Source organism: Pleurodeles waltl, chromosome 10, assembly GCF_031143425.1.
Source record: "Pleurodeles waltl isolate 20211129_DDA chromosome 10, aPleWal1.hap1.20221129, whole genome shotgun sequence".
Classification (NCBI taxonomy): Eukaryota; Metazoa; Chordata; class Amphibia; order Caudata; family Salamandridae; genus Pleurodeles; species Pleurodeles waltl.
In genome coordinates, this window is record NC_090449.1 from 838,807,543 (window position 1) to 838,833,002 (window position 25,460).

The 25,460-nt window shown below is 43.4% G+C and overlaps 1 protein-coding gene across 1 annotated transcript in view; it reads right to left on the minus strand.

Moving 5' to 3' along the window:
- EXOSC7 (exosome component 7) overlaps window positions 1–25,460 on the minus strand; it is a 70,738-nt gene that overhangs the window by 39,185 nt on the left and 6,093 nt on the right. The window contains exons 2-4 of the mRNA XM_069211517.1: window positions 20,798–20,899; window positions 15,098–15,192; window positions 5,998–6,163 (exon numbers count right to left, since the gene is read on the minus strand). Of these exons, the coding sequence (XP_069067618.1) occupies window positions 5,998–6,163; window positions 15,098–15,192; window positions 20,798–20,899 (363 nt within the window). The remainder of the gene's footprint in view (window positions 1–5,997; window positions 6,164–15,097; window positions 15,193–20,797; window positions 20,900–25,460) is intronic.

Genomic DNA, 25,460 nt, shown 5'->3' on the forward strand with positions numbered 1-25,460 from the left:
GAGTAACCTTGATTCCCTGGCTGTACTTAATGCGACTTGTGGATGTGGGTAATATTAAGAGAACCACAAAACCATATCTTTTTTTTATAGGTTCTAGAACTCAATTTTTCTTCAGGTCTGAAACACAAATGGTACAAGATCTGAAGGACTAGTTCAAATGTGGAAACATATGATTTTCAAAGCCAAGTACCCTGACACTACAACACCAAAATCTGAGTGAGCCATACAACAACTAATACATAATTTTCTTCTAAGTTCACACAATCTACTTTTCTCAGAATCTATTTTGTGATTGATGAAGTACTTAATGTCAATGTGAAACTAAATTAAAAATAGTTTACCCAATTTCGTTTGCAGCTCTTGTAACATCTTCATGGTTCCTATCTAGCAAGTTGGTTGTTTAAACGTTTTGATGATGGCAAACATTATACTGTGGGGAACTTTCTAATCACTATCACACCCAATAACCTACTTTTAGACCAATGCTCCAAAGTTATTGTATAGATGTCAACCTTATCTGGCCAATGCCAAATTTAATTCTCAAGCTCCCTCTCACGCAAGTGTGAAATTGTCTAACTCTCAACTAGACCCCTTAAAAATGGGAAGGTGAGTAACCTTTTCTGAGGCTACAGGAAAAAACTTAAGGAGTCTCGTCTCACTGCAGTGCCCTCAGTAATCCTCACGATGACAGGAAACATATTTCCAGAGACCAATCACGAGTTCCTGGCAGAAGGAGATTGATTCTCCTTTGCACATGACCTCAAATTGTAAACAACTCCTACTTCTACTATAAGGTTCATACTCTTTCCCTTCACATACTGCATGATTGACTAATTATGTGGAAGCCACTCTCAACATGCAGCAGGAGCAATCTGCACATTCATGCAGCTAACAAAAATGCCAATATATAAAGCATGACACACTCATTCCAAAAATACCCAAAGCTGAATTGTGTTAGAAAACAGTAATGATATTTAAAGAACCTCAATGAATGTAGGAGGACATGGCCTTCATTTTTTAACATTGTGAAGAAAACTGACAATTGGTCAATTGTCATGCCTATCATCTCAAGTGGCTAGAAAGTCAATACTGACTGAACGAGTTATACATAGCACAGCTGTTCTTACTTGGATGCCATAGACATGTCCTTGATTTTCTAGAAGTCATGCTATCTTTCACAAGGTAACACAGGGTAAGAATACTACCATGATCTGATTCCAAGCTACATAAACCAAAAATCAGGGTCTGATACAAGAAACCAAGGAAATTACAATAAGATAGAGGACTTAAAAGATGAACCTATTTTAACAAAGTAAACAGGAACCAGTACTTGGCAAAACAAACACACCATGAAAGAAATGGATCCCATTGTGTGCTGTGATGCACATGTGGCACAAGGAAACATACTAACACTGGAAATGATCATCATTGCAAACAAACCATGTGCCTGTCCTGATGGTCATGTAAACCACTGCTGCCCTGACAGAGTTCACACTGTCACTAACACTAGGTGTCCTTCAAGTATCCCTGCCCCAGCACCCAAATCTAAAACAGCAAACTAGCACCCAGATTTGCATCAAGGCTGGTGGGGATTTGAATTCTGCAGACTCAATGACCCATAGGTAATCCATGGGATTCGCCTGTTCATTTTAGGTATCCTCTCTCCTGATTTTGTGAAACTAATTCTCCCTCAATTCTGAGTATTTCTAGAAAACTCTACCTGTGCATTACTTTTTTTTTTTTAATTTCATGTTGCAGTTTTTCAAGAGATGGATTACCAGCTTACTTTAACCATCTATTACAAAACTGCACTTATCAGTACATATTTTAGTTTAACTGTCTTTCCTAAATGGATTCAGGAAGAACATTTTCCAGATAAGTTTCTTGGATATTGCCAAACTGGTTTTCTTTTCAATTGACTATCCTGATGCTTTCTGCATGGCTGCCATGGATAAATCATACGCAACAGTCCAATAATTTAAAAGCATGTTTATCATTCCAAAAATACCATTCTTAAACCAACTTTCTCACTGATCCATAACTTGGACATACATGTACCACAAACATACTTTAGCAGTTTGTTGTTCACAGAAGGGCTTAAAGTATCTTGTGCCAAACGCCCTGTGCTCCTGAAGGTGAACTGTCCACTGTGAGCTAGCCATGAATCAATCAATCAATCAATCAATCACTGCATTTGTAAAGCGTGCTACATACCCGCGAGGGTCTCAAGGCACTGGGGAGGGGGGGGTACTACTGGTCGAAGAGCCAGGTCTTGGGGAGTCTTCTGAAGGCCAGCAGGTCCTGGGTCTGTCGTAGGATGGTGGGGAGAGTGTTCCAGGTCTTGGCAGCTAGGTAGGAGAAGGATCTGCCGCCGGCGATGGTTTTTCGGATGCGGGGGACTGTGGCGAGGGTGAGGTTGGCTGAGCGGAGGCTTCGGGTGGGGGTGTAGAAGCGGAGTCGGTTGTTGAGGTAGGTGGGTCCGGTGTTGTGCAGTGCTTTGTGTGCGTGGATCAGGAGCTTGAAGGTGATCCTTTTGTTGACTGGGAGACAGTGCAGGCCTCTCAGGTGGAGTGTGATGTGGCTGCGGCAGGGGACAAAGATGATGAGTCGGGCCGAGGCGTTCTGGATGCGTTGGAGTCGTCTCAGGAGGTGGTTTGTAATTCCTGAGTAGAGGGCGTTCCCGTAGTCGAGTCTGTTGGTGATGAGGGCCTGGGTAACGGTTTTTCTCGTGTCGAGGGGGATCCATTTGAAGATCCTGCGGAGCATACGGAGGGTCTTGATGCAGGACGCGGAGACGGCGTTGACTTGCCTGGTCATGGAGAGAGTGGAGTCGAGGATGACCCCCAGGTTGCGTGCGTGGTCCGTGGGTTCCGGGGCTGTGCCTAGTGACGTGGGCCACCAAGAGTCGTCCCAGGCTGATGGAGTGGGTCCGAGAATGAGGACCTCCGTCTTGTCTGAGTTCAGCTTCAGTCTGCTGTCCTTCATCCAGTCGGCTACGGCCTTCATTCCTCGGTGGAGGTTAGCTTTGGCGGTGTGGGGATCTTCGGTGAGGGATATGATCAGCTGGGTGTCGTCGGCGTAGGAGATGATGTTGAGGTTGTGTTGTCGTGCGACGTGGGTGAGGGGGGCCATGTAGATATTGAACAGTGTCGGGCTGAGGGAGGATCCCTCTGGGACGCCGCAGATGATCTCAGTGGCTTTGGAGCGGAAGGGTGGGAGGCGGACGCTCTGGGTTCTGCCGGAGAGGAAGGATGTGGTCCAGGCCAGGGCCTTCTCTTGGATACCGGCGTCATGGAGGCGTGCTGACAGGGTGCGGTGGCAGACCGTGTTAAAGGCTGTTGATAGGTCCAGGAGGATGAGGTCGGCTGTTACTCCTTTGTCCATCAGGGTCCGGATGTAGTCAGTGGCGGCGATGAGGGTGGTCTCGGTGCTGTGGTTACTGCGAAAACCCGATTGGGAAGGGTCCAGGATGTTGTTGACTTTGAGGTAGCCGGTCAGCTGTTTGTTGACAATCTTCTCGGTCACTTTTGACGGGAAAGGGAACAGGGAGATGGGCCGGAAGTTCTTGAGGTCCTTGGGGTCCGCCTTGGGCTTCACTCATTAAGTTTTTTCAAGTCTGTCATTTCTACTATCAGCAAATGGATAGCCAGCCACAAATTATGCAATGCTCCGTAATTCCCTGCAGCCCATCACAAACAAAAGAGACTGAGATGGGCTTGTCCAGTCACACCTATTCTGCTTCAGTGGATCAAAAATTCTCCCTTTAACCTTAGTGCACAACATTCATTAGCCAGGCTTTGCAGGCACCACGAGCTAGGGGACTTACTGCTGGTATCTGCCAGACTCCACACAATAGGTTTGGTGAGTGTCATTGCTCAGAAAATGACTTCCTTCCACACCTTGCTTTAAAGATGCACATCACAAATCGAAAGAAGAAATGGAAATCTAAAATTATCTGCATAAAGTGGGAGACAGGGGAAAAAGGCTATGCAAAACAGAAGCTTAAGTTAGACAGCAGGCCAATGTATAGAGAACTCTAAAAAGTGTCAGTTTTGTTGAAAGAAGAAATATTTTTGTGAGTTACTGGATTCAGGTCTACTTGATGGATGCATCATCATTGTTTAAAGACCCTTCTTCGAACAAGGGTGTGGAGCTACCAATGCTCTTTATCTCAGAGTTGAAGTATTTTACAGTGATTAAGGTTCCTGGTCTAATGGTATTTTTTTTTTGTACTTCCCTCAGTGTTTATCCGTATTTATTTAATCTGTTTTATGTTCCATAAAAAAGAAAATCATCATTACTACTTTTTATTATTTACACAAAATACAGACAGGAATATGGATGGCAATAAGGGCTATATTACACACTCATTTGCAGCACAATACAGAACTTATTGCAGTTTTGTTAAAGACACAATGGCGGTGATTCTAACCTTGGCGGACGGCGGAGGCCGTCCGCCAAGGTACCGCCGTCAGAACACCGCACCGCGGTCGAAAGACCGCGGCGGTGATTCTGAGATTTGCCCTGGGCTGGCGGGCGGCCGCCAAAAGTCCGCCCGCCAGCCCAGGGCAAATCAACCTTCCCACTAGGATGCCGGCTCAGAATTGAGCCGGCGGAGTGGGAAGGTGCGACGGGTGCAGTTGCACCCGTCGCGTATTTCAGTGTCTGCTAGGCAGACACTGAAATACTTTTTGGGGCCCTCTTACGGGGGCCCCTGCCGTGCCCATGCCATTGGCATGGGCAAGGCAGGGGCCCCGCGGCACCCCCTACCGCCATCCTGTTCCTGGCGGGCGAACCGCCAGGAACAGGATGGCGGTAGGGGGTGTCAGAATCCCCATGGCGGCGGAGCGCGCTCCGCCGCCATGGAGGACTCTGACGGGCAGCGGAAAGTCAGCGGGAGACCGCCGACTTTCCGCTTCTGACCGCGGCTGAACCGCCGCGGTCAGAATGCCCAGCGGTGCACCGCCAGCCTGTTGGCGGTGCAACCGCGGTCATTCGCCCTGGCGGTTTTTACCGCCAGGGTTAGAATGACCCCCAATGTGCTGGTCTCTTCATGCTGGGATGGAATAATTATTCACAGCCTGGGGTGCTGTTTTTACATTTTCTTTAACTGAGATGGAGGTTTTGTCCCATTGGGTGGTTTTAGGATTCCAATTTTTATCTGGTAAAGAAATGCACATGGGGAAATGGGTTGTTTTGGGACTATGCAGAGTAAAAGGTTGTAGACCAGAAGTCTGGGAGACAAAGTTATGATGCACAAGGAGTGGGTCTTTCATTCTCCATTACTCTTGCAGGACCGTAACACAGAGAATACTTAACCATTAAAAAGAAAGGGGAACTCAGGAAAATGTTTGTTAATCTCTTCCCTTAAACAGCCAAGTGCTAGGGAAGCATGGTTTAAAACATTTAAAGAAAAGAAAAGAAAAAGTTGATGCAGCAAAACGCATTGCTTAAATCAGCTGGCAATAAAAATAAGACCAATTCTGATAATTCTAGACTTATGCCACATAAAAGCAAAGGAAGAATACGTCATTATTGGAGAGGGAGAGAAAGCTAGAAATGTGGATATTTTACCTAAGTTCTTCAACTCGGCCCACAGAGCTCACTGGGAAACAAGGAAGTTGAAGCAGCACAGGTGTTCCTGCTTGGGACGAAGAAGGGTGTAATGGGGTGGTATCTGTCCTGCTCTCTCTTGTCACTGGAAGCTCAAACTCAGAGACATTCTTGACTTAAGTAAAAGGGAAACTTCTATGGGTCTAAATGGGAATGTATATTTTATTCGATCATCTCTAACCCTCTTGCATATTAGGCTGCATCCATGGAAGGAAGACGCATATGTTTACTTATAGCATGTTTTATGTTCAACATTAAAAAAAAAAACATAAGAAAGATGGATGTGCTGGGAGATATGGAAAGTAGTTACATTTCAATACAACATGCCTTAAATTATTTAATGACATTTTTCAAAAGGGAGGATGATAAACTGTTGGCGCTCACCAAAACATCTACATAAAGAACCCAGCAATGCTCTCCTGGATGAATACAGAGGGATTTCAGATCAAGACAGCTATTACTGTTAAATATTCGGAATAATGTATTTGATATCTCAGTGCCAAGTTCTTCTCCTCCCCGACCTTCAAATTCTGGTGTGGCATTTGCAGAGCTGAAAATAGGAAAATGAACAATACTTTAGCAATGTTTGTACTCTCTCACAACAATTACACTGTAATTACACCCATAAAAGGTCTAGTTTACGCTCAGCGAAATCTAATCACACTAGATTTGTTGTTAGGCTTTGGAAATTCAGGAACACATGAATTTATGTTGCTTAGCACAATGACAGATATTTTTGTAAACTAAACCCTACTGCTTTTTATTCTTTAATACTGTAATTGTCCAACCAATGCCAGAAGGTATGTATGTGGAGATGGCACCAATGAAAATGTCTGGGATGTCAAGCGACAAAACAGATTAGAATTTTGATCTGCAACGCAGAATAAAGGAGAAAACACAATCTGTCCCTGAGATGTGCAGCCATAGTGAAAACGAAATCAGTTACACAATAAACAGGTAATGCAGAGCTAAACGTATGAATTGCCACTGATTCACGTATTTCGATGATTGGGTCAACATTGAAGACAAGTTAGTCTGCACAGATGTCACTAGAAGAAGAAAAAAAAAAAAAAAAAAAAACATTTTAGGGAAGGCAAGCCTCTTGTAGGTGTTGGAAGAAGCATGAAGCTGAAAAGATGACCTCATCAAAAATCATTTGCCTGATATTGATGCTGACTTGACAGTGTGTGCTTGGATCCTGCTAACCAGGCCCCAGCACCAGTGTTCTTTCCCACAAACTGTAACATTGTTGCCACAACTGGCACACCCCTGGCACAAGTTAAGTCCCTGTAAAAGGTGCCCATGGTACCAAGGGCCCTGTGACCAGGGAAGGTCCCCAAGGGCTGCAGCATGTATTATGCTACCCTGGGGGACACCTCACCAAGCATATGCACACTGCCATTGCAGCTTGTGTCTGCTGGTGGGGAGAAAAAGACAAAGGCAAAAATGGCACCCCTCTTAGGGTGCAATGCTCACAAACCACTGCCTGTGGCATAGGTAAGTCGCCCTTCTAGCAAGTCTTACAGCCCTAAGGCAGGGAGCACTATACCACAGGTGAGGGCACAGCTGCAATAGCAATACGCCCCTACAGTGTCTAAGTCCATTCTTAGATATTATAAGTACAGTGTGGCCATATAAAGTACATGGGCTGGGAGTTTGTCATTATGAACTCCGCAGCTCCATGATGGCTCCACTGAAGCCTGGGAAGTTTGGTATAAAACTTCTCAGCACAATAAACCCACACTGATGCCAGTGTTGGATTTATTGAAAAATGCACCCAGAGGGCATCTTAGAGATGGCCCCTACATTTTAGCCAAACTTCCAGTGCAGGACTGACTGGTCTATGCCAGCCTGCCACTTCCAGATGAGTGTCTGACCACATGAGGTGAGAGCCATTGTGCTCTCTGTGGCCAGAAATAAAGCCTGCACTGCCTTCACACCTCCCCTCTATAGGAACTGTAACATCTGGCAGTGAGCTTCAAAGGCTTGGGCCTTCTGTTACAGTGCAGCTGGGCACGCCAGCTAGTGGAGATGCCTGTCCCCCGGACAAAGCCCCACTTTTGGCAGCAAGTCCGGCAGGAAATTTCAGGAAAACAAGGAAGAGTGACCACCTAGAAGGTGTCCAGCGCTGAAGTGACCCCCTCCTTACAACAGCCTCTATCTTGGTTTGGAGGACAGGGAGCAATAGGGTTAGGTCTGTGTTCCCCTCCCCAAAGGGAGTGGACACCAGAAGAGTGTGGCACCCTCAGGGACAGTAGTCATTGGATACTGCCCTCTGACCCCTGCAACGCCCCTAAATCCAGGATTTAAGGGCTTCCCTGAACCTAGCTCATTAGATTCCTGGCGAACTTAAGAAGAAAGAAGGGCTGCTAAGCAGACCCCCTACAGAGAAGACTGAAGACACCAACTGACTTGGTCCCAGCCCTACAGGCCTGTCTCCAGCTTCTGAAGCCCTGCTACAAGAAGGCGACGCATCCTGCAGGACCAGCGACCTCTTAAAAGTCTCAAGAGCACTGTCTGCACCCCAGAGGACCAAGATCTCACGTGGACAGTGGCCCTGTCCAAAATCAAAACTACAACAAAGGACTCCAGAAATGCCCCGGATCCGCGAGTCCTGCCCACTCCACACCTGATGCCCACGGCCCACGTCCAGGTGGCCCAACCGACTAAGAGCTGGTCCCCAGGCAATTCTGACCTAGTGTCCTTCCTGGGTTGACCCCTCCTGTGCAGCATGATGATGAATGCAGCCTAAAACCGGAGGACCCCCTGACTGAGAGAGAACCAGATGAAGATTCCCTGATGACAAATGGTACCCCTGCACCTGCTGCTCCTTGGCCTTGGGCAATACAACCTCTAATGCAGCAACATTCAGTAGGTGGCCCTCCTCCTCGTCCAGCCTACTTGATCCTAAACCGACCTCCTGGACCCAGCCTAAAGCCTACTTGTGCCCCCTGGGGTCCCCCCCCATTTGAAAGCATTGGAAGCCCGATACTGTGTTTGCACCCTGCACCCCGCCGCCCCTGCGCTGCTGAGGGTGTGTGTTTGGTGCCAACCTGTGGCTTCCCCGGAGCTCACCTAAACCCCCCAGGACTGCCCTCTGAAGATGCGGGTACTTACCTGCAAGCAGGCCTGATTTAGAGTGCCCAGTCTCCATGGGACTCCATTTTAAAACATGCATCATCTTTGACCTCTGCACCCAGACGGCCCTGTGTTGCTGGCAGTGGATGTTTGGGGGTTAACTTGAACCCCAACCTGTGGACATCCTAACCCCAGAGACTGGAACTGTAGTCCTGTACTTACCTAGAAACTGTGCTAAATTTTCTTCCGCGCAGAACTGTGTTTGAAAATTGCAGTGTCAACTTTTAAAAGTGAGTATTGCCATTTATTCGAAAAACTTTTAACTTGCTAAGTTGAAACAAAGTGTTGTTGAAACATATGTCTGATACTAACCTACAAATGTACTTACCTGCAAACTGAATCTTGTGGTTCTAGAAATAGAGTAACAAAATATATTTTTGCTATATAAACACAATTGGCCTGGAGTTAGTTATTGAATATATGCTTCATTTATTGCCTGGGTGTACAGCAAATGCTTTGCACTACCTTCTGATAAGCCTAACTGCTTGACCACACTACCACAAAAGAGAGCATTAGTATTATCTACTTTAGCCTCTGAGGAATCCCTGGACTCTGCGCACACCATATCTCATTTTGATATAGTATATACAGAACCAGCTTCCTACATCCACATTACCACAAAAGAGAGCATTTATGCTTATTACTTAAACCCCTGTAAACCAATAAGGGTCGCCTGTACAAAGAGCATTCTGTACCCCTACATTCGATACACTACATAGATAGCCAGCTTCTTACAATAATGCAAGAGCTGTCTGCATGATTATAAAACAACACTTCAAGACCACCACACTTGCAATGGTGGTTGGACCACGCGGACAGGGCAGTCCGGCAGCCCTAGTATGACCGTGGCAGATGTACCACGGTCTGACCGCTGGCACCGCCATGTTGCCACCTGTCGGCAGCCTGAGCGGTGACAATCAGCCAGGGCAGTGCTGCAAGCAGCGCTGCCCTGAGGATTACGAGTCCCCTTTCTGCCAGAATTTGCATGGTGGTCTCACTGCCATGCAAAGGCTGGCAGAAAGAGGGTGTTAGGGCCCCCATGGACAGTTCTGTCACGATTTTCACTCCCCGAATGACAGGCAGTGAAATGGCAACGGGTGCACACCACAACAATGCCGCCAGCTAGATTACGAGCGTGCGTCACTGCTGTGGTGAGTTTTCCGCTGGGCCAGTGGGCGGAAACTCTGTTTTCGCCCGCTGGCCCAGTGGAAAACTCCTAATAGGGAGGCCAGCATACCGACAGCACTGGCGGTCTGCTGGCTGCATAAGCTTCAACGGTCTTGTTAAAAGAATGCCGAAGCCATAATGAGGGCCTAAGTTTTTTAATGCAGTGGTTGGCCAAATACGCATATTAAACAACAGTGTATACAAACATGACCCTGTGGCACCCCAAAAACACAAGTGAGTTGATTACATAGTTGCAACGATTCTTTCCTGGTCTAACTGATCCTCTATAAATGATGTAAGCCACCTGTCAGCAAGCCCACCCCTTCCCCATCAACCTCATGCTCTGCTCTTCATCAACACAGGGTCTTGTCATCAAGGGTGTGAAGGCCAAGGATATGTCTTTTAACATTAAAATAGCTGTGTTACACCAATCCATGATCTTGGGGATTATGCTCTGTAAAACTAAAGGGGTGAGTGCCATTCCACAAGAAGGTCTAAATGTTGACAGCCAGGCCCCCCATATGTGGAACTGTAGAAAACGTGCATTTACAGAATGGTTACCGCCGTTTTTTTTTTGCCTTTCACTGAACATTATGCTTCTGCTGGTTCTAGAACTATGTGCATTTTACTACTGTTCATCAGGAGTAAAGTGCCTGTACTCCCCCTTTAAACATGGTTGAAATGGCATATTTCTAATTTGTATATTTAACTTACTTAAAAGTCCCTATCATATGGCACTTTTGGAATACAGCACCTATTATGCCATCCACTACTAGTAGTAGAAACATAACGTCAGGCCTATCCTGCGTAGTTGACTGTGGCACTGTAAAAGCTGCAATTTGACTTGTCAAGATAAACTCTTTTGACAGCTCAAAAAACGTGCCTTTTAGACCGGACAGCCGTAGGGTTGTCACCATCAACTTTTTGCCTGCCTCCCGCCACTTTTTGAAACTGTTTTTGCTGGTTTTAGGACTCTGCGCATTTTACCACTGCTAACAAGAACTAAAGGGCATACGCTCTCTCCCTTAAAACATGGTGACATTGGCTCATACCCAATCGGCTTATTTAATTTACTTATAAGTCCCTAGTAAAAGTGTACTACATGTGCCCAGGGCCTGTAGATTAAATGCCACTAGTGGGCTGGCAGCACTGATTGTGCCACCCACATAAGTAGCCCCCTAACCATGTCTGAGGCCAGCCACTGCAACACCTATGTGTGTAGTTTCACTGCCAATTCGACTTGGCATTTAACAGTAGTTGCCAAGCCTTAAACTCCCCTATTTCTACCTGTAAGTCACCCCTAAGGTGGGCCCTAGGTACCCCACAGGGCAAGATGCTACGTAGGGAGAAGGCAGGACATGTGCCTGTGTAGTTTATATGTCCTGGTAGTGTAACACTCCTAAATTTGTTTTACACTGCTGTGAGGCCAGCTCCTTTCATAGCCTAACATTAGGGCTACTCTCATATACTTTTTTAGAAGATTCTGGTCTAAAAGGAGTAGGGCCAGAATGGTGATAAAACATCCCGCTGAATGGTGATGTTGGATTTAATATTACTATTTTAGAAATGTCACTTTTAGAAAGTGAGAATTTTTCTGCACTTAAATCCTTCGGTGCCTTCCAATCCACGCCTGGCTGGGCTTAGTTGACAGCTCTTTTGTGCATTTCACTCAGACAACCCCAAACACAGGATGCTCAGTCACACCTGCACACATTTGCATACTGAATGGGTCTTCCTTGGCTGGGAGGGTGGAGGGCCTAACACTTACATGTCAAAGGACAGTGGCCTGCTCTCACACAATGGACTGCCAAACCCCCTACTGGGAACCTGACAGACAGGATGAAACTGAAAGGGGACCTTGTGCACTTCTAAGCCACTCTTTGAAGTCTCTCCCACTTCAAGGGTATATTTGGGTATTTAAACAGGGCCTCTGACCCTACCAACTCTTGACAAGATACCTACTGGGAAAGAAACTCTGAACCAGAACCTGCAACCTGCAAAGAGAAGCTACCTGGCTGCCCAAAGGACTAACCCAACTGCTTTGCTGAAAAGGACTGCTGCCTTGCTGTTGCCCTGCTGCCTTGCTGCCCTCTAACTCTGCTGAGAAGTGCCCTCCAAGGGCTTGGATTGAGCTTGCCTCCTGTTTTCTGAAGTCTCGGGGCCAAAAAGACTTCATCTCTGCAAAGACCTCCTTGTGCGGCGAACATCGACGCACAGCCTGCCCAGCAGTTGAAAAATCACTGCAACGCCGAACCAGAACGACGCAGCCACACTCCCAGAGTGGAGATCGACGCAGCACCAGCACTGCGACTGGAACTTCGACGCACGGCCCACTGCATAGATGCATAGCCGAGCCAGAATGACACAGCCCGACTTCCTGTGAGAGGAATTGACGCAGCGCCTGCCATGCAACAGAAATATCCCGCATCGCCCACCGGATCGACACAGCTCCTGTGACTTCGCCCTGCACGCCCAGGATTTCTCCGGATCGCCCCCGAAGTGGATCAAAACTCGTGCATTGGAAATAGACACAAAGCCCTTGCTGCGTGGAAAACATCGACGCATCGCCTGTGTGCGCCCGGAGAAACCGACGCACACCTCCCCGTTTTCCACACATCTCCTCCTCTGCGGTCCCGTGCGGATAATTTAGATGCAAACCAGGTACTCTGTGCTTGCAAGAGACACTTATTGCTTTTTAAGAACTAAAGACTATTTATCATTAAGTAATATTTCAACTTGTACTTATCAAACCTTAAATGCTTTGACCTTAATCTACTCAGATAAATATTCTAGATTTTTCTAAAACTGTGTTGGGTATTTTTGTGGTGTTTTTACTGTGTTACTGCATGATTTGTTGCACAAATACTTTACACATTACCTTCTAAGTTAAGCCTGACTGCTCAGTGCCTAGCTATCAGAGGGTGGGCACAGGATAATTTGGATTGTTTGTGACTTACCCTGACTAGAGAGAGGGTCCTTGCTTGGACATTGGGGTAATGCGACAGCCAACCAACCAAAGACCCCATTTCTAACAGTGATTTTTAAATATTAAAAATAATTAATAGTCGCCACTATGTGGGCCTTAATGCCCACAAGACAGGGTGCTAGGTATTTAAAAGTAAGCCATGTAGGAATTTAAATGTTAACATGTCTTTACAATGACTAGCGCCCTTAAGCTATTTTTACTGTGCTAGGCTTAGCTGCCTTAGATAGAAAACCAAAGTGTAGATTACAGTATTAGTATTCCATCTCTGGAATGGAAGTAGCTACAAAAATAATTAAACAACAATTTTAATAGTTATGACATGTGCAATTCAATGGTGAAGTTGTATTTTTGATAAATGTTAAGGAAAAGTAACTTTTAGAACATATCTTTTCCTGTCTGAAGTTCCAGGAGGCTAAATTTACATTTACTTTCCACTTCTGCCAGTCAGTAATTAGCATTTGAAGAGGTGTAAAAACGTATGCCAGAATAGAGAACAAAGGCCTGGGAGTGGGGAGATGGTAGTGTTGCCTTGAAAAGATGACCAGTGGGAAAGGGCTCAGGAACTGGATTATCTGCAAAGAGTCCTCCCCTGTCAAAGGCAAATGTTAGTGGGCATTGCCCCCACAAACCAGGCAGGCTCCAACCACATTAGGTGTCTTCAACATTACAATGTCAAATCCTAATGTAGTGTCAAATCCTCATTGACAGGTATGCTGGGTTTTTACATGTAAGCACTGGGGACGCCCTTATAAGGAAGGGATGCAGGACTCAAAATAGGTGCTTATGCATCCACTGTCTGGTTTCTAGAAAAACCTACTTTGTTCTAACAGATGTCTCTATCTGACTTTATTTTGGGTAGAGTGCCTGCTCGAAACTGGATTTTAGTGTTAGATATAGGAGGACACTAGGATTACTATGGCACACTGTCCACACACACATCCACGCCTCGGAGCCAAAGTTTATTGACGTCAAAGTCTTTCGCCATCTTGAAAATGTTTAAAAGGGATAGGGCTGGCCCCTGGATTTTGGCTGCTTAGATTAGGGCATGCCCACGAGTCATTCCTACTCACTAACTTGTGCCAGGCATATAAGTGCCACATCCAGGCACCCAACTTCACAACAGTCCTGGACCTGAGGAAGATTAGAAAAGGACAAAAGGTTGATCTCACGTTCAAGCCATAGGGATACAAGCTACAAAAGGTCTTTTCCCGCAATTGCCCAGCTGACCGATGCCAACTGCACCTACAATGAATCCTGCTGTTGGACACCATGTGAGCCTTTAAGTGCTTCTCTGAGATACCTGGGGGCTGTATAAGTGTATTGCTGTGCTGGATGGGTGACTGAATGGACTACAGACGGAAGGAAAAACCTGGTTGTTATTTCAGGCCCGCGCTCCATCACGATCAGGGTCAAACTTTGTCTAGTCTACTGCGATCAATGACACTTTATGCATCTTCGTGTCATTCTTACTTAAAAGTTTAAAAATCCATAATCTGTTACCCTATATTGGACTTTTAAAATTCATTCATTTATTAAATTTTACTCCAAATAATAACATTTCTTACAAGGACCTTTCCAAATAAAGCTGAATATGTTGTTGAGGCTTTCTCCAAAACCTTTAGTAGGATGATAATTTTGGATAAAGGTCTAAAGCTTCATAGCTCTGTGGGAACCATAAAAGCTTTGCTATTTAATGAGGTTATCCACAATTTCTTCAACTCTTATGGAATAGAGTAAGATGTTATCAATTCTTTGACAGTTTGCACTGGTAATGGAGCACACACTTAACAACAAATCTTGACTGTGCTAGGTGGATATGGATACCCTGGACAAGAGGCAGGATTCATATCTTAGTGTATCATAAGGGTGCTGAAAGGGTTAAAAATTAAGCATTAATTAGTATATGCAAAAACATACAATGGCAAGGTTGGAGCCCCTTCCATTGATGGCATGGACTTGAGAAATGGAAAAGAATATCCAGTTATTCTTTTGAATACCAATAATGACAGTGAAAAATGGAAAATAATTACCAAAACATGTTGAAAACAGCTGTATGAGAGACAAAAACTTACTGTCCTTCAAATCACAGTCAATTCTGTACTTTTATTCAATAGTGGTGCTTTCTTGTACTGCAGCCTTACTCAAAGGCCATTCAAGAGTTTGAGCAAATACATTTATTGCTTTAGTACTAACCAATCCACAAAAAACTCCAAATAACCTTCATATGGTCTCTCATGTTTTGGAATGGCCATCTCTGCTTTAACACCCACCAATATGTCTGTATGGCCCTGAGGGACAACAAGAGGAAGAAAAACATTTTAAAGAAGTAACATTTGCAAGCCGACATATGTAAGACACAGTGTTCTAATTCAATTTATACCATCTAACATGGATTTAGAAACTACAGAATGAATATACACTATGTTAACAAAATGAGTTTTATGGAAACTACATTTTTTTGAGTGTCTTGAAAAGCATTGAAATAAAAAAACAAAATACACAATCTTTATGGCCATTTTATATACTTTTCACAATGTGAAACAAATTTTTGTTTCATACATTCCAATAAATCCTATGTTGGTGTGAATACGGAAGTTAGTGAATTGAATACAACCAGGGTACAGAACTTTGAAGAACGGATCACAATTCTGGATGAAATTGGAAGATTTTTAGTTTATTCGCAACATAGCACTTTATTAGGTAGCTTTTCCAGAATGAACTAGAATGCTTTAATGCAAAATAATCTGCATAAGTATTTCCATGTTCGTTGTAATGACACTCTTTAAAATTAAGAACAAGCTACATATAATTGTTAACTTTCTTCTTGTGATTTTCATTAGTTCTTCAATATCAACCAAAGTTACAGCAAGACAAATATTGTTGCATCAAATCTCTACAAATAAGTTTCCATTGCTTCATTATATCTTACTCAATGCATTAAACATAACAATTTCCAAATTGCCTATATTCAACTTAGAGAAGCGTTTTCATAGAAATGTACTATATAATTCACAGGTCTTAATAGTTTGCTTGTTTATTTCTAACCATGTCATTCTTCTTACACTAACAGGTCAATGACGACTCAAGAGTGCCTACAAGTCCATTTATCTTGTCTGCCCATGTAGCTATATCCTATACTGCTTCTCATCCCTCCGGACTGTTGTTATTCATATCACTTTAGCCACACCCATTCCAGCATATTTTTTTTCCATGCATTTTCCAGTGGGACCTTTAGACTAACAACTGATTCAATTTGTACTTGTAGAGGGAACTGCCACTCCGACATGGATCATCCGGGCGCGGACGCAGGCGTCGTGCTTGTGTTGGAATTCTGAATGAGACAGTAGAAAATTGCCATTAATGTACAAGTGAATAGCAAAGCTCGTCCAGGCAAAGGAGAGATGTCTTTAGTTGCTTTTTAAATGCTACTTCTGATTCAATGAATCCAAGGTGCCTGAGAAATTGGTTCTATGCCTTAGTGCCAAGGAATGAGAAGAATCTTCCACATCACATTTTCATTCTAACTGAAGGGGGTTTAAGAAGATTTTCATGTAAGGGCCTACGTGTTCTTGAAGTTCTGTAGTGAGTAAATCTAGATAATTAGATAAGAAGGCTCCGAATGATTTAGATATCAATTGCAGCATTTTGAAGAGAGCCCTTCTATGCACTGTGTGCCAGTGGAGGGTCTTAAGCGCAGTTGATGCAGATGATCATTTCAGAAGTTTCAATACCAGTCTAGTTGCTGCATGCTGGGCCACTTGCAATTTATGAAGGGTTTGCTTTGAAGATCCTGTATAAAGACTGGGGGTTATGCGGGCAATGATCACTGGCTTCTTAGCGGCCAATGTGAGAAAATCTTATTTTATTTCAACGATTTATAAAGCTAAAACACATGCCAGCTATGGCTGTAGGTTGGGGTCGAAAAGACAAGGAACCATCAACTTGTACGTTGAGATTTTTCGCTACTTCCATCACGGCTGTTGGGGCGGCACAGGTTCTGGCCACCATTGAGCAGGCATGAAAGAGTTAGACTTACCGAACAGCAGAATCTCTGTTTTGTTAAATCGTTGATTTGCATCCAGTTGAGGACCTCAGTGAGACAGCTTTTGAAACCGAACTCAAATCTGATAGATGCTCTGTCTAAGGAAGTAACCAGCTGCGTATCATTGGAATAAGCTGTTGTTTCTATTTCAAAGGAGGAGATAAGAGCAATTAGAGGGGGTATTTAAACATTAAACAAGGCCGGACTCAACGAGGACCACTGTTCTAACACTTATTTTGGGAGAATGAAAAGGTCCCAACAACATCGACTGGCGGCGATTAGTTAAAAAAAGATTTAATTCATGCCAAAGCAAAATTGGAGGTACCACATTCCTTGATCCATTGAAGCAGGATGTCATGCGAGATGGTACTGAATGCAGCCGGTAGTTATAGTAGTATGCAGACTGCATTTTTCCCCAGATCTCAGTTAAGTTTCAACATGTCTGCCACTTATGGTAGGGTTTATACAGTACAAATGTCTACGTCAGAAACCAGATTGTCTAGGATGAAGCACCTTGGTTTGCTCTAGGAACGAGATTACATGGTGGTTGACCAATTTTTCAAGCGCTTTGCTCAACAAGGGGAGGTGAGAGATAAGGCTGGGGTTGGATAGCATAGTAGGGCCAGCTAGAGGCTTTTTTTAAGTGTTTAATAACTGCTAGTTATGAAGACAAAGTATTGTTATTGGACACATTGCCAATAAGAGACAAGTGCTGTAAACCTACGCTCAAGTTTATATTTCTCAGGTTTAGAATTAGTTAATAAGCAATGTTTAGGTGTTAGTTACAAGTGTACAGCTGTGACTGGATATAATTCTTCTCCTAATAAGTGATCAACAGTCTACCTGACCCCCCACCCCATGTGAAGAAAAGTGGCCTCGATATTTCCACACAGAGGACAGACTGAGGACCTGCCTGAACACACGTTTGTGATTTCAATGGGGTTATTATTTATGTACGGTGCAGAAAATGAAAGGGAACCAATTTGAATCTTGAATTGCTTGAAGTCTCTTATGTGAGCACACGTTGACTTCCACTAGACTTTTGATATGGGCTCATAAACGTACTTTATTTTTATCAACTTTCAGTACTTACTGACTTGTTGAAATCAACCTATACCCTCGTTCAAAGCACAGTAATGTCGAATGACTGGGATAACTTGGGTGAGTTTGGAAGCATGTCCATTTTTCTCTAGCTATCAATCAACCTGGCACAGTGCAGAAACTAACTAGGTTTCACCTTAAAAATCTCCTGTGCCACAGAAGAGAGAAGTAGCTCTCCCGGGATTAGATTTATTGTTTTTAAACTTCTGAAAATGTAGCATGGACCCCGCCCTCCTACACCTGTTGGAAATTCTTGGTGTAAAGATTGCATGCAAAGCTATGGTTCTTTTGAAGTTAAAGGTCTTGCAATTACAAAGAGGATCATTATTTGTCATTTAAACTGTAAAAGCAAAGTTCTGTTTAAGGATTGGGTGAAGGATTTGATGGCACATGTTCCTGGTGACAGCCCTGTACGTGCAGAATGACGAGCCATCTTTTTAACAACCTGGGAATGGCAAATAGATTGCCTCGTAACGTACTGCTGCTTACCTCAATTTTTGCCAATTTTATTTTGCTTTTTATTTGAAGTTCATGTCTTTTCCTTCACTTCTTAGCGTGGCTTAAAAGAGTTTTGAACAATAGTATGGTGTAGAAAATCTGCATTACCTGCTGTGGGAACAGCTGTGGTTCAATGTATATTAAATTTTTTCTATCAGTGGATTCAGACCACCTTTTTTAAAAATACTCTGACGTTCCAAGGTGCAAATGAGATATCTGTTATTTGGTATGGCTTCAGAGCCAAGTCTAAACATGTTCTAGATACAGTTATCTCTCCCTCACACGCACTATGATGAAAGAAATAGTGATATCACTTATTAAAAAACATATTGTTTCCTCATTTACCAGATCTTTGTCTTTTAGGAATGAAAAACAATATTTAAATAACTTTCCCAAGTTAATAGTAGCACGGTTAATGGGAAATCCACTACACATAGTCCAACTGTAATCGTTCTTAGTTCAAACAATTTCAGTTGGATTCCCATTGGCTCTTTGGTGCAGTACACAAACCAGCAATGCAAATAAGAGAAAAAAATATTGAGATAATATTCAACGTGGTTTACATTTGTTAAGATTTATGGTAAAGGATGAACTGCTACACGTTGAAAAAGCATTGCAAATCTAATTTGTGCATCATTTGGTGAAGGTTTGAATAAACCCAAGAAATGAAATAGCCTGCTTAATAATTTTACTCAATTAGTTTTTTTTTATAAAAATGAAATCAAGTTGGACCATACGTCCTTGAGTTCAAATAAAAGAATGTCCTATTGGGCTCAGCATTAAACCCAACCCCCTTTAATATCTATAAGGTCCTACTAGCAGAGTTAGTTCAAAGGTAGGGCACAAACATCATATCATATTCAGATGAGACACCGCTTATGCTGACTCCAACAGCTTGATGGCACTGTAGTATGTGACTTTCAGGGTTGTCTTATGCTGTTGCTGACTACAACCTCACTCTGACAAAAGAGACATTTTAGTGTTCGGCATTCCTTTCCCAGTCAATGCTACGAGACTTTAGCCTCCTGATCTGAGGCAAGTCTACACCCCCACAACAGTTGCCAGGAATCTGTGGGTGTTATTGGATATGACCCTTTCTTTTTAAGCTTCAGGTGTAGGCCACTGCCTCTAAATGTTTCAGGATTTTAAAAATCATAACAAAAGTTTTTAAAATATCTTCCTATGGCCACCGGGAAAGAAACTGTACATGCATCAATCACTTCCAGATTGGATTATGCCAATGTATTCTATCAGGGAGTCTCTCAGGGTCTGCTAAACAGGCTTCAGCGAGTCCAGAATGCTGAGGTCCGTCTTGTTTTAAATATTCCAAAAAGACAATCTATTGGGCAAGACCTGAAGCAACTTCACTGGTTGCCTCTTAAGTCTACAATGAAGTTTAAAGCAAGTATGGTTACGTACAGAGTGTTTCATCATAATGGCCAAGGTGTATCCAGCATAAGCTCAAAAAATATTACTCCTCTAGGGCACTCTGATCTGTAAATCAAAATCTGCTGTGTCTCCAACTTGCGAAAAAAAAGATCAGGTGGCACACCTTTTTCTTTTTTAGGTCCCAGCGTTTGGAATTCTCTATCATGGTATCTCTGGTCTATTTCGAGTGAAAGTTTAAGGCCCAGTTGAAGACTTTTTTGTTTCAGGAAGTGTAATCCTGTTTCTACTTCACCACCAGCAAAGCGCCAGGACGCTTCTTATGGAGCAGCAGGCACACTCTATAAAATCATTTCCATGTATTCATTCCTCTAACTGAGAGGTTTACGCAACGTTATCGTCTCCATTAAATTCTGTCTGTACTCGTCACTAATTTGACATGGAACCAACCAACAACCGATTCCTTTGGTAGTAAGAACTGGTTGTGTAACACTCTTAGTAACTAAACTGTTCGTTTCCTATGACCAATCATATTAGGTAACCAGACATGATTTGCTTTGTTCATGAATCATCCTATCTGAAATGTAGTAGGCCACTTTCCAGTCATGTGCAAACTGCTACAACAGCACGTCACTGTACAATCCACTACAACAGCACGTCATTCACCTGTATTGTGGCAGATGGTGTTTGCTTATTTTGTACGTACTGGTACTTAAAAGACTTGCCACATTACAAAAAAATGCTCACATTTAGCGATTACTGTTACTCGGGAATAAGGCAATTTTCAGAAACTCCCTCACTGCCTGGCTAAAAGAGTAGATCTGGGCTTCATTTAAAAGTTACTGCAAATTCACTTTTTCACTTACAAGCTTCACTCTTGCCGATCCACTTGTGTTTGATACCACATCAGTTTCCACCTCAATGCACCTATAGTCTTCACATCCTCTACCATCCACACGCAGATCCTCCTACAAAATCAAAAATATAAGTTTAGCAGGAATAATTTAGAATACCTAAATAATGAACAGGCTGTAAATTACTTAGTAAATCATTCACAATTTTAGCTTCATACAGCTGTTTATTTAGCAGCCAACTGCATCATAGCTGTGATTTTGGAAAAATTAATAGGCAGTTTTATAAATAGTGAGAACAAAAAACAAGCATGTCTACTGCTTGATTATCAAACATTGACTCATGCCATGCACAAATAAAAAAGAAAACAATAATAACGCTTTATAACATGGCATTGGTTAATCTCTAGTAAAATATAGGAAACGTGAGTCTGGCCCGTATTTCTAACATGTATAGTGTAACAGTCAGTCGCCCCCCTCCCCCCGTGTCCCCCACACTAGGGAACAGAAACAAGAGTTACCCCATGAACCACAAGGAGACGGGCTACGCAAAAGTGGCTGCTAAATGTACATTTTGTACATTCACGGAGTTAAAAATCAATCATATGACACTGCCCCTCTTGTTTGTGGTGAAGATAAGTAAGAACAAGCACTAGGAAACCTAATACGTCTTGCCTATGCTAAAGCTATTGGCTTTACCAATATGTTTTATTCATGTTGTACACCAGCTTGGCTGCAGTTCAGCATGGCTAAAGATTAGTGGTGTAACGTAGAGTGGCGTGTAGCTTCATAATGTGGAGTGTCGTAGAGCGGAGTGTTATGGAGTGGTGCAGTAATTCGTGAAGTGGTGTGGGGTTGAGTGGCGTGGTATGGCGCGAAGTGAAGTGTAGTGTCAGAGTGGAGCTGCATAGAGTGTTGTAGAGTGGAGTGGCATACAGGGTATTGCGGAGAGTGGAGCTGAGTGTTGTAGAGTACTGTGGAGTAGAGTGTAGTAGAGTGGAATGGAGTGTCAGAGTGGAGTGGCGATGTGTGCAGTGGTGCACAGTAGATTAGGGTGGCGTAGAGTGAATTGGCTTAGAGTGTAGTGGCATACAGTGAAGTGGCATAGACTGCACTGGTGTAGAGGCAACTGGTGTACAGTGCATTGGAGCAGAGTGGTGAAGAGTAGACTGGAGTGGCATAGAGTGCACTGGTACAGAGTAGCATAGGTTAGAGTTTAGCGGTGTATAGTGCAGTGTGTCAGAGTAGTGTTGTAGAGTGCTGTGGTGCAGAGTAGCATAAAGTAGAGTGGTGCAGAGTACAACAAAGTTGCATATAGTGGCATACAGTGCAGTGGTGCAGAGTAGATTGGACCAGAGTGCAGTGGTGTAGAGTATTGGTTTTGAGTAAACAGGTGTAAAGTGCATCGGCGTAGAGTGCAGCACAATAGCATAGAGTGGCGTAGAGTGGAATGGCACAGGATAGGCTGCAGTGGCATAGAGGTCAGTGGCGTAGAGCAGAATGGTACAGAGTAGAGTGCAGCGGCGTAGAGTGCATCAATATAAAACAGAGTGGTGTGGAGTAGAGTGGTGTACAGCAGAGTAGTGTAGAGGAGACAAGTGGTGCAGGATAGACTGCAGTGGAGTGGAGCAGAGTGGAATAAAGTGGCATAAAGTAAATTATTTCAGAGGGGAGTGAAGTGGTGTAGAGTGCAGTGTCGCAGAGTTCAGTGGTGAAGAGTAGATTACAGTGGCTTAAAGTGGATTGGCAGAGAGTGGAGCAATGCATAGTAGAGTGGCTAAGAGTGTATTGGTGTACAGTGCATCTGCTTAGAGTGGAGTTGTGCAGTGTAGATTGCAGTGGCATAGGGTGCAAAGTAGAGTGACTGTAGTGGCTTAGTGTGCAATGGCGCAGAGCGAAGTGGCATATAGTGCAGTGTCATAGCGAACAGTGGCGCAGAGTTCAGTGGCAGAGAGTGCAGTGTTGCAAAGTAGACTGTCGCTGGTTGCCATGGTGCATAGAAGAGTGGCATAGAATGCATTGGCGTACAGTGCAATGGCATAGATTGATGCAGAGTAGATTTGCGTAGAGTGCAGTGGCATGTAATGTATTGGTTTGAGTAAAGTGGTGTATAGTACACTGGCGTAGAGTGCAGTGGTCAGAGTGGACTGCAGTGGCGTAGAGTGAAGTGGTGAAGCATAAAGTGCAGTGGCATAGAGTGCAGCAGTGTATGGTAACGACTAAAGTGGAGTAGCGTGGAGTGACGAAGAGTAGATTATTTCAGAATAGAGTGAAGTGGCACTGAGTGGAGTGGTGCAGTGTAGAGTGCAGTGGCATATAGTAAAACGGTGTAGAGTGCAGTGGTGCAGAGTAGATTAGGGAGGCGTACTGTGGATTGGCAGAGTGCACTGGTGTAGAGTGGAGTGCTACAGATTAGCGCACAATGCCAAAGATGGCACTGTTGCAGAGCAGAGTGGCATGAAACGGAATGGCCTACTCTTGAGAGACACAGAGAGCAGTGGTGAAGAGTGCATTGGTGTATAGCAGAGTAGGGTAGAGTCCAATGGCATAGAATACAGTGGCGCAGAGTAGAGTATGGAGGCATCGAGTGCAGTGGCAAAGTGTTGTGGTGCAGGGTAGAGTGCAGTAACGCAGGGTGGAATGGCGAAGCGTGAAGTGGCGTAGAGTACAGTGAAGTGGGGAAGAGTGGAGTATGCATGGTGTGGTAGTGCACTGCCATTACAGACAACACATCTTCAACTGAAATAACCAATACATTTGCACAGATATATTGTTTAACTGATAAAAGTATATAGTGCACAAAAAAATTACGTGTGGAAATGTCATCTCTTAGTTTATTGATTTATTTTGATTGTATTAAAATATGCGTTTCGACAGCACTTCAGAATTAACAAAAAAATTGCTTCATTTGTGCTTTCCTATTTCTAGCATATTCAGAAGTATCTGCACAGTTCATTTACAGACATTTAAATGTTGTTGTACGCTAAAAAAAAATAACACTGAACAGCCTTACTCCAGTACACCATCAGCAGGCAGCGTGGCTGTCACTTAAATCCTCTGACTTCGAATTTGAGGAAAGAAAAATAAACACCAAGCTCTCTCAGAAGGCAGAGCCTGAAACTTGACCTCTGTCTCTGAATGCAGAGCAAATGTCACAAGATAAGATCAAGATTTGAAGACCCATTTACAGAAAGTGAGCAATGGAAGAATACAGTAAATAGGTTATAGGCCACAGAAGGGATAAACTCAAGCTGCACTGCCTAAAACAAAAAAAAGCCAGCAAATAGAAAACAAGCACATTTAAGTTGCAGAACACAAAGCCAATGGTAAGCAATGGGCAGAACGCTTTGCCAGGGAAGCTTTCCAAATGCGCCCAAAGATGATATTAACAAACAAGACAGCTGTGCGCTTTAATCTAAACATTGTTTCGTACTCATGAGATGTGAGTTAATGTTCGATTGCCATATGCTCACAAATAAAGACAAAACCTTGAGGGATCATTTTGTAATTGTCATTAACTGAAAATCAAAGCAGCAAGACATTCTTGATTTATGGGTAATGACAAAAACAGTGGGGCATTTTATGTGACAAACAAATTTCTATATAATGTGGTCTTATACATCTTGAAAGACTTCTCGAATTGAAACTCAACCAATGTAGTTTATGGAGTTCGGTGTCCCTGCAACTTACTACACATAGGTCAAAAAACATGCACAAAAATTAGAATTAGCAAATTTAGAAGCAGGATTATGTGTATTATACCCACAGTACCACTTGCTTCCCACTTTATCATAGCTAATCATACTGAGGATAAAATCAGTTGGCAATTTTTTCAATGTGCAGAGAAACCAAGAGGTGGTAATTTACAACTGATTCTTGAGAAAATGGAATAGAAATAGCACCTGCCTTGCAATACCATAGAAAGCGGCCTGAACACTTATGAAGAATGGTACCATATTATCCTTTCCTGATCAATCATTTTCCGTGTGACACATTTGTCCACTGTGGATAACACCTGTCGTACAATTGGTAGATAATAAACCAAATGTAATGTCTGTATTTATTTAATTGAGAAGATGGTACTCAATTTGAACTCTAGCCGCACTAATGTCAAAGCATTGCCATGAATCACAGATTGTCTTGCGTTGTCATTAATACATACGGCACAATTGAGAGATACATCTGGATGAAATGATCAACTCTTAACTTCCTCTATACATCCCTATGCTGTCCCATGGCCCTTCCCCCACCTTAGCTACGTAGGTTAGATGGATCGTGTCAGAAGCAGGTATTTTCAGGGTTGCTACGGCGTAAGTCTTACATGTTAGGAGCAAGGCTTGAGGACATAATATGTTCGACTGACTGGAATTTAGACTTCATGCAATTTTATTATAAGTTGATAAGTTACCTGTTTTCTACTGTGGTACACCTGCACAAGTTGCACTGGTACTGGCATCAGTACTTAATGACACCAGCATTTATTTACAACAGACCATCACATGGCGAGGATGTCTACCTATTTTCAGCAGAACACCAGAGTTTAGCAATTCAATGTAGGTTAAAAAAACAAAAATAGCAGCACGCCCTGGCCATTCGTACTAGCAATCTGCACCACTAGAAGGCGTAGTGGGTAGTGTAAGATGCAGTTGCACGCTAATTAATACCTTGGACTCTGGCA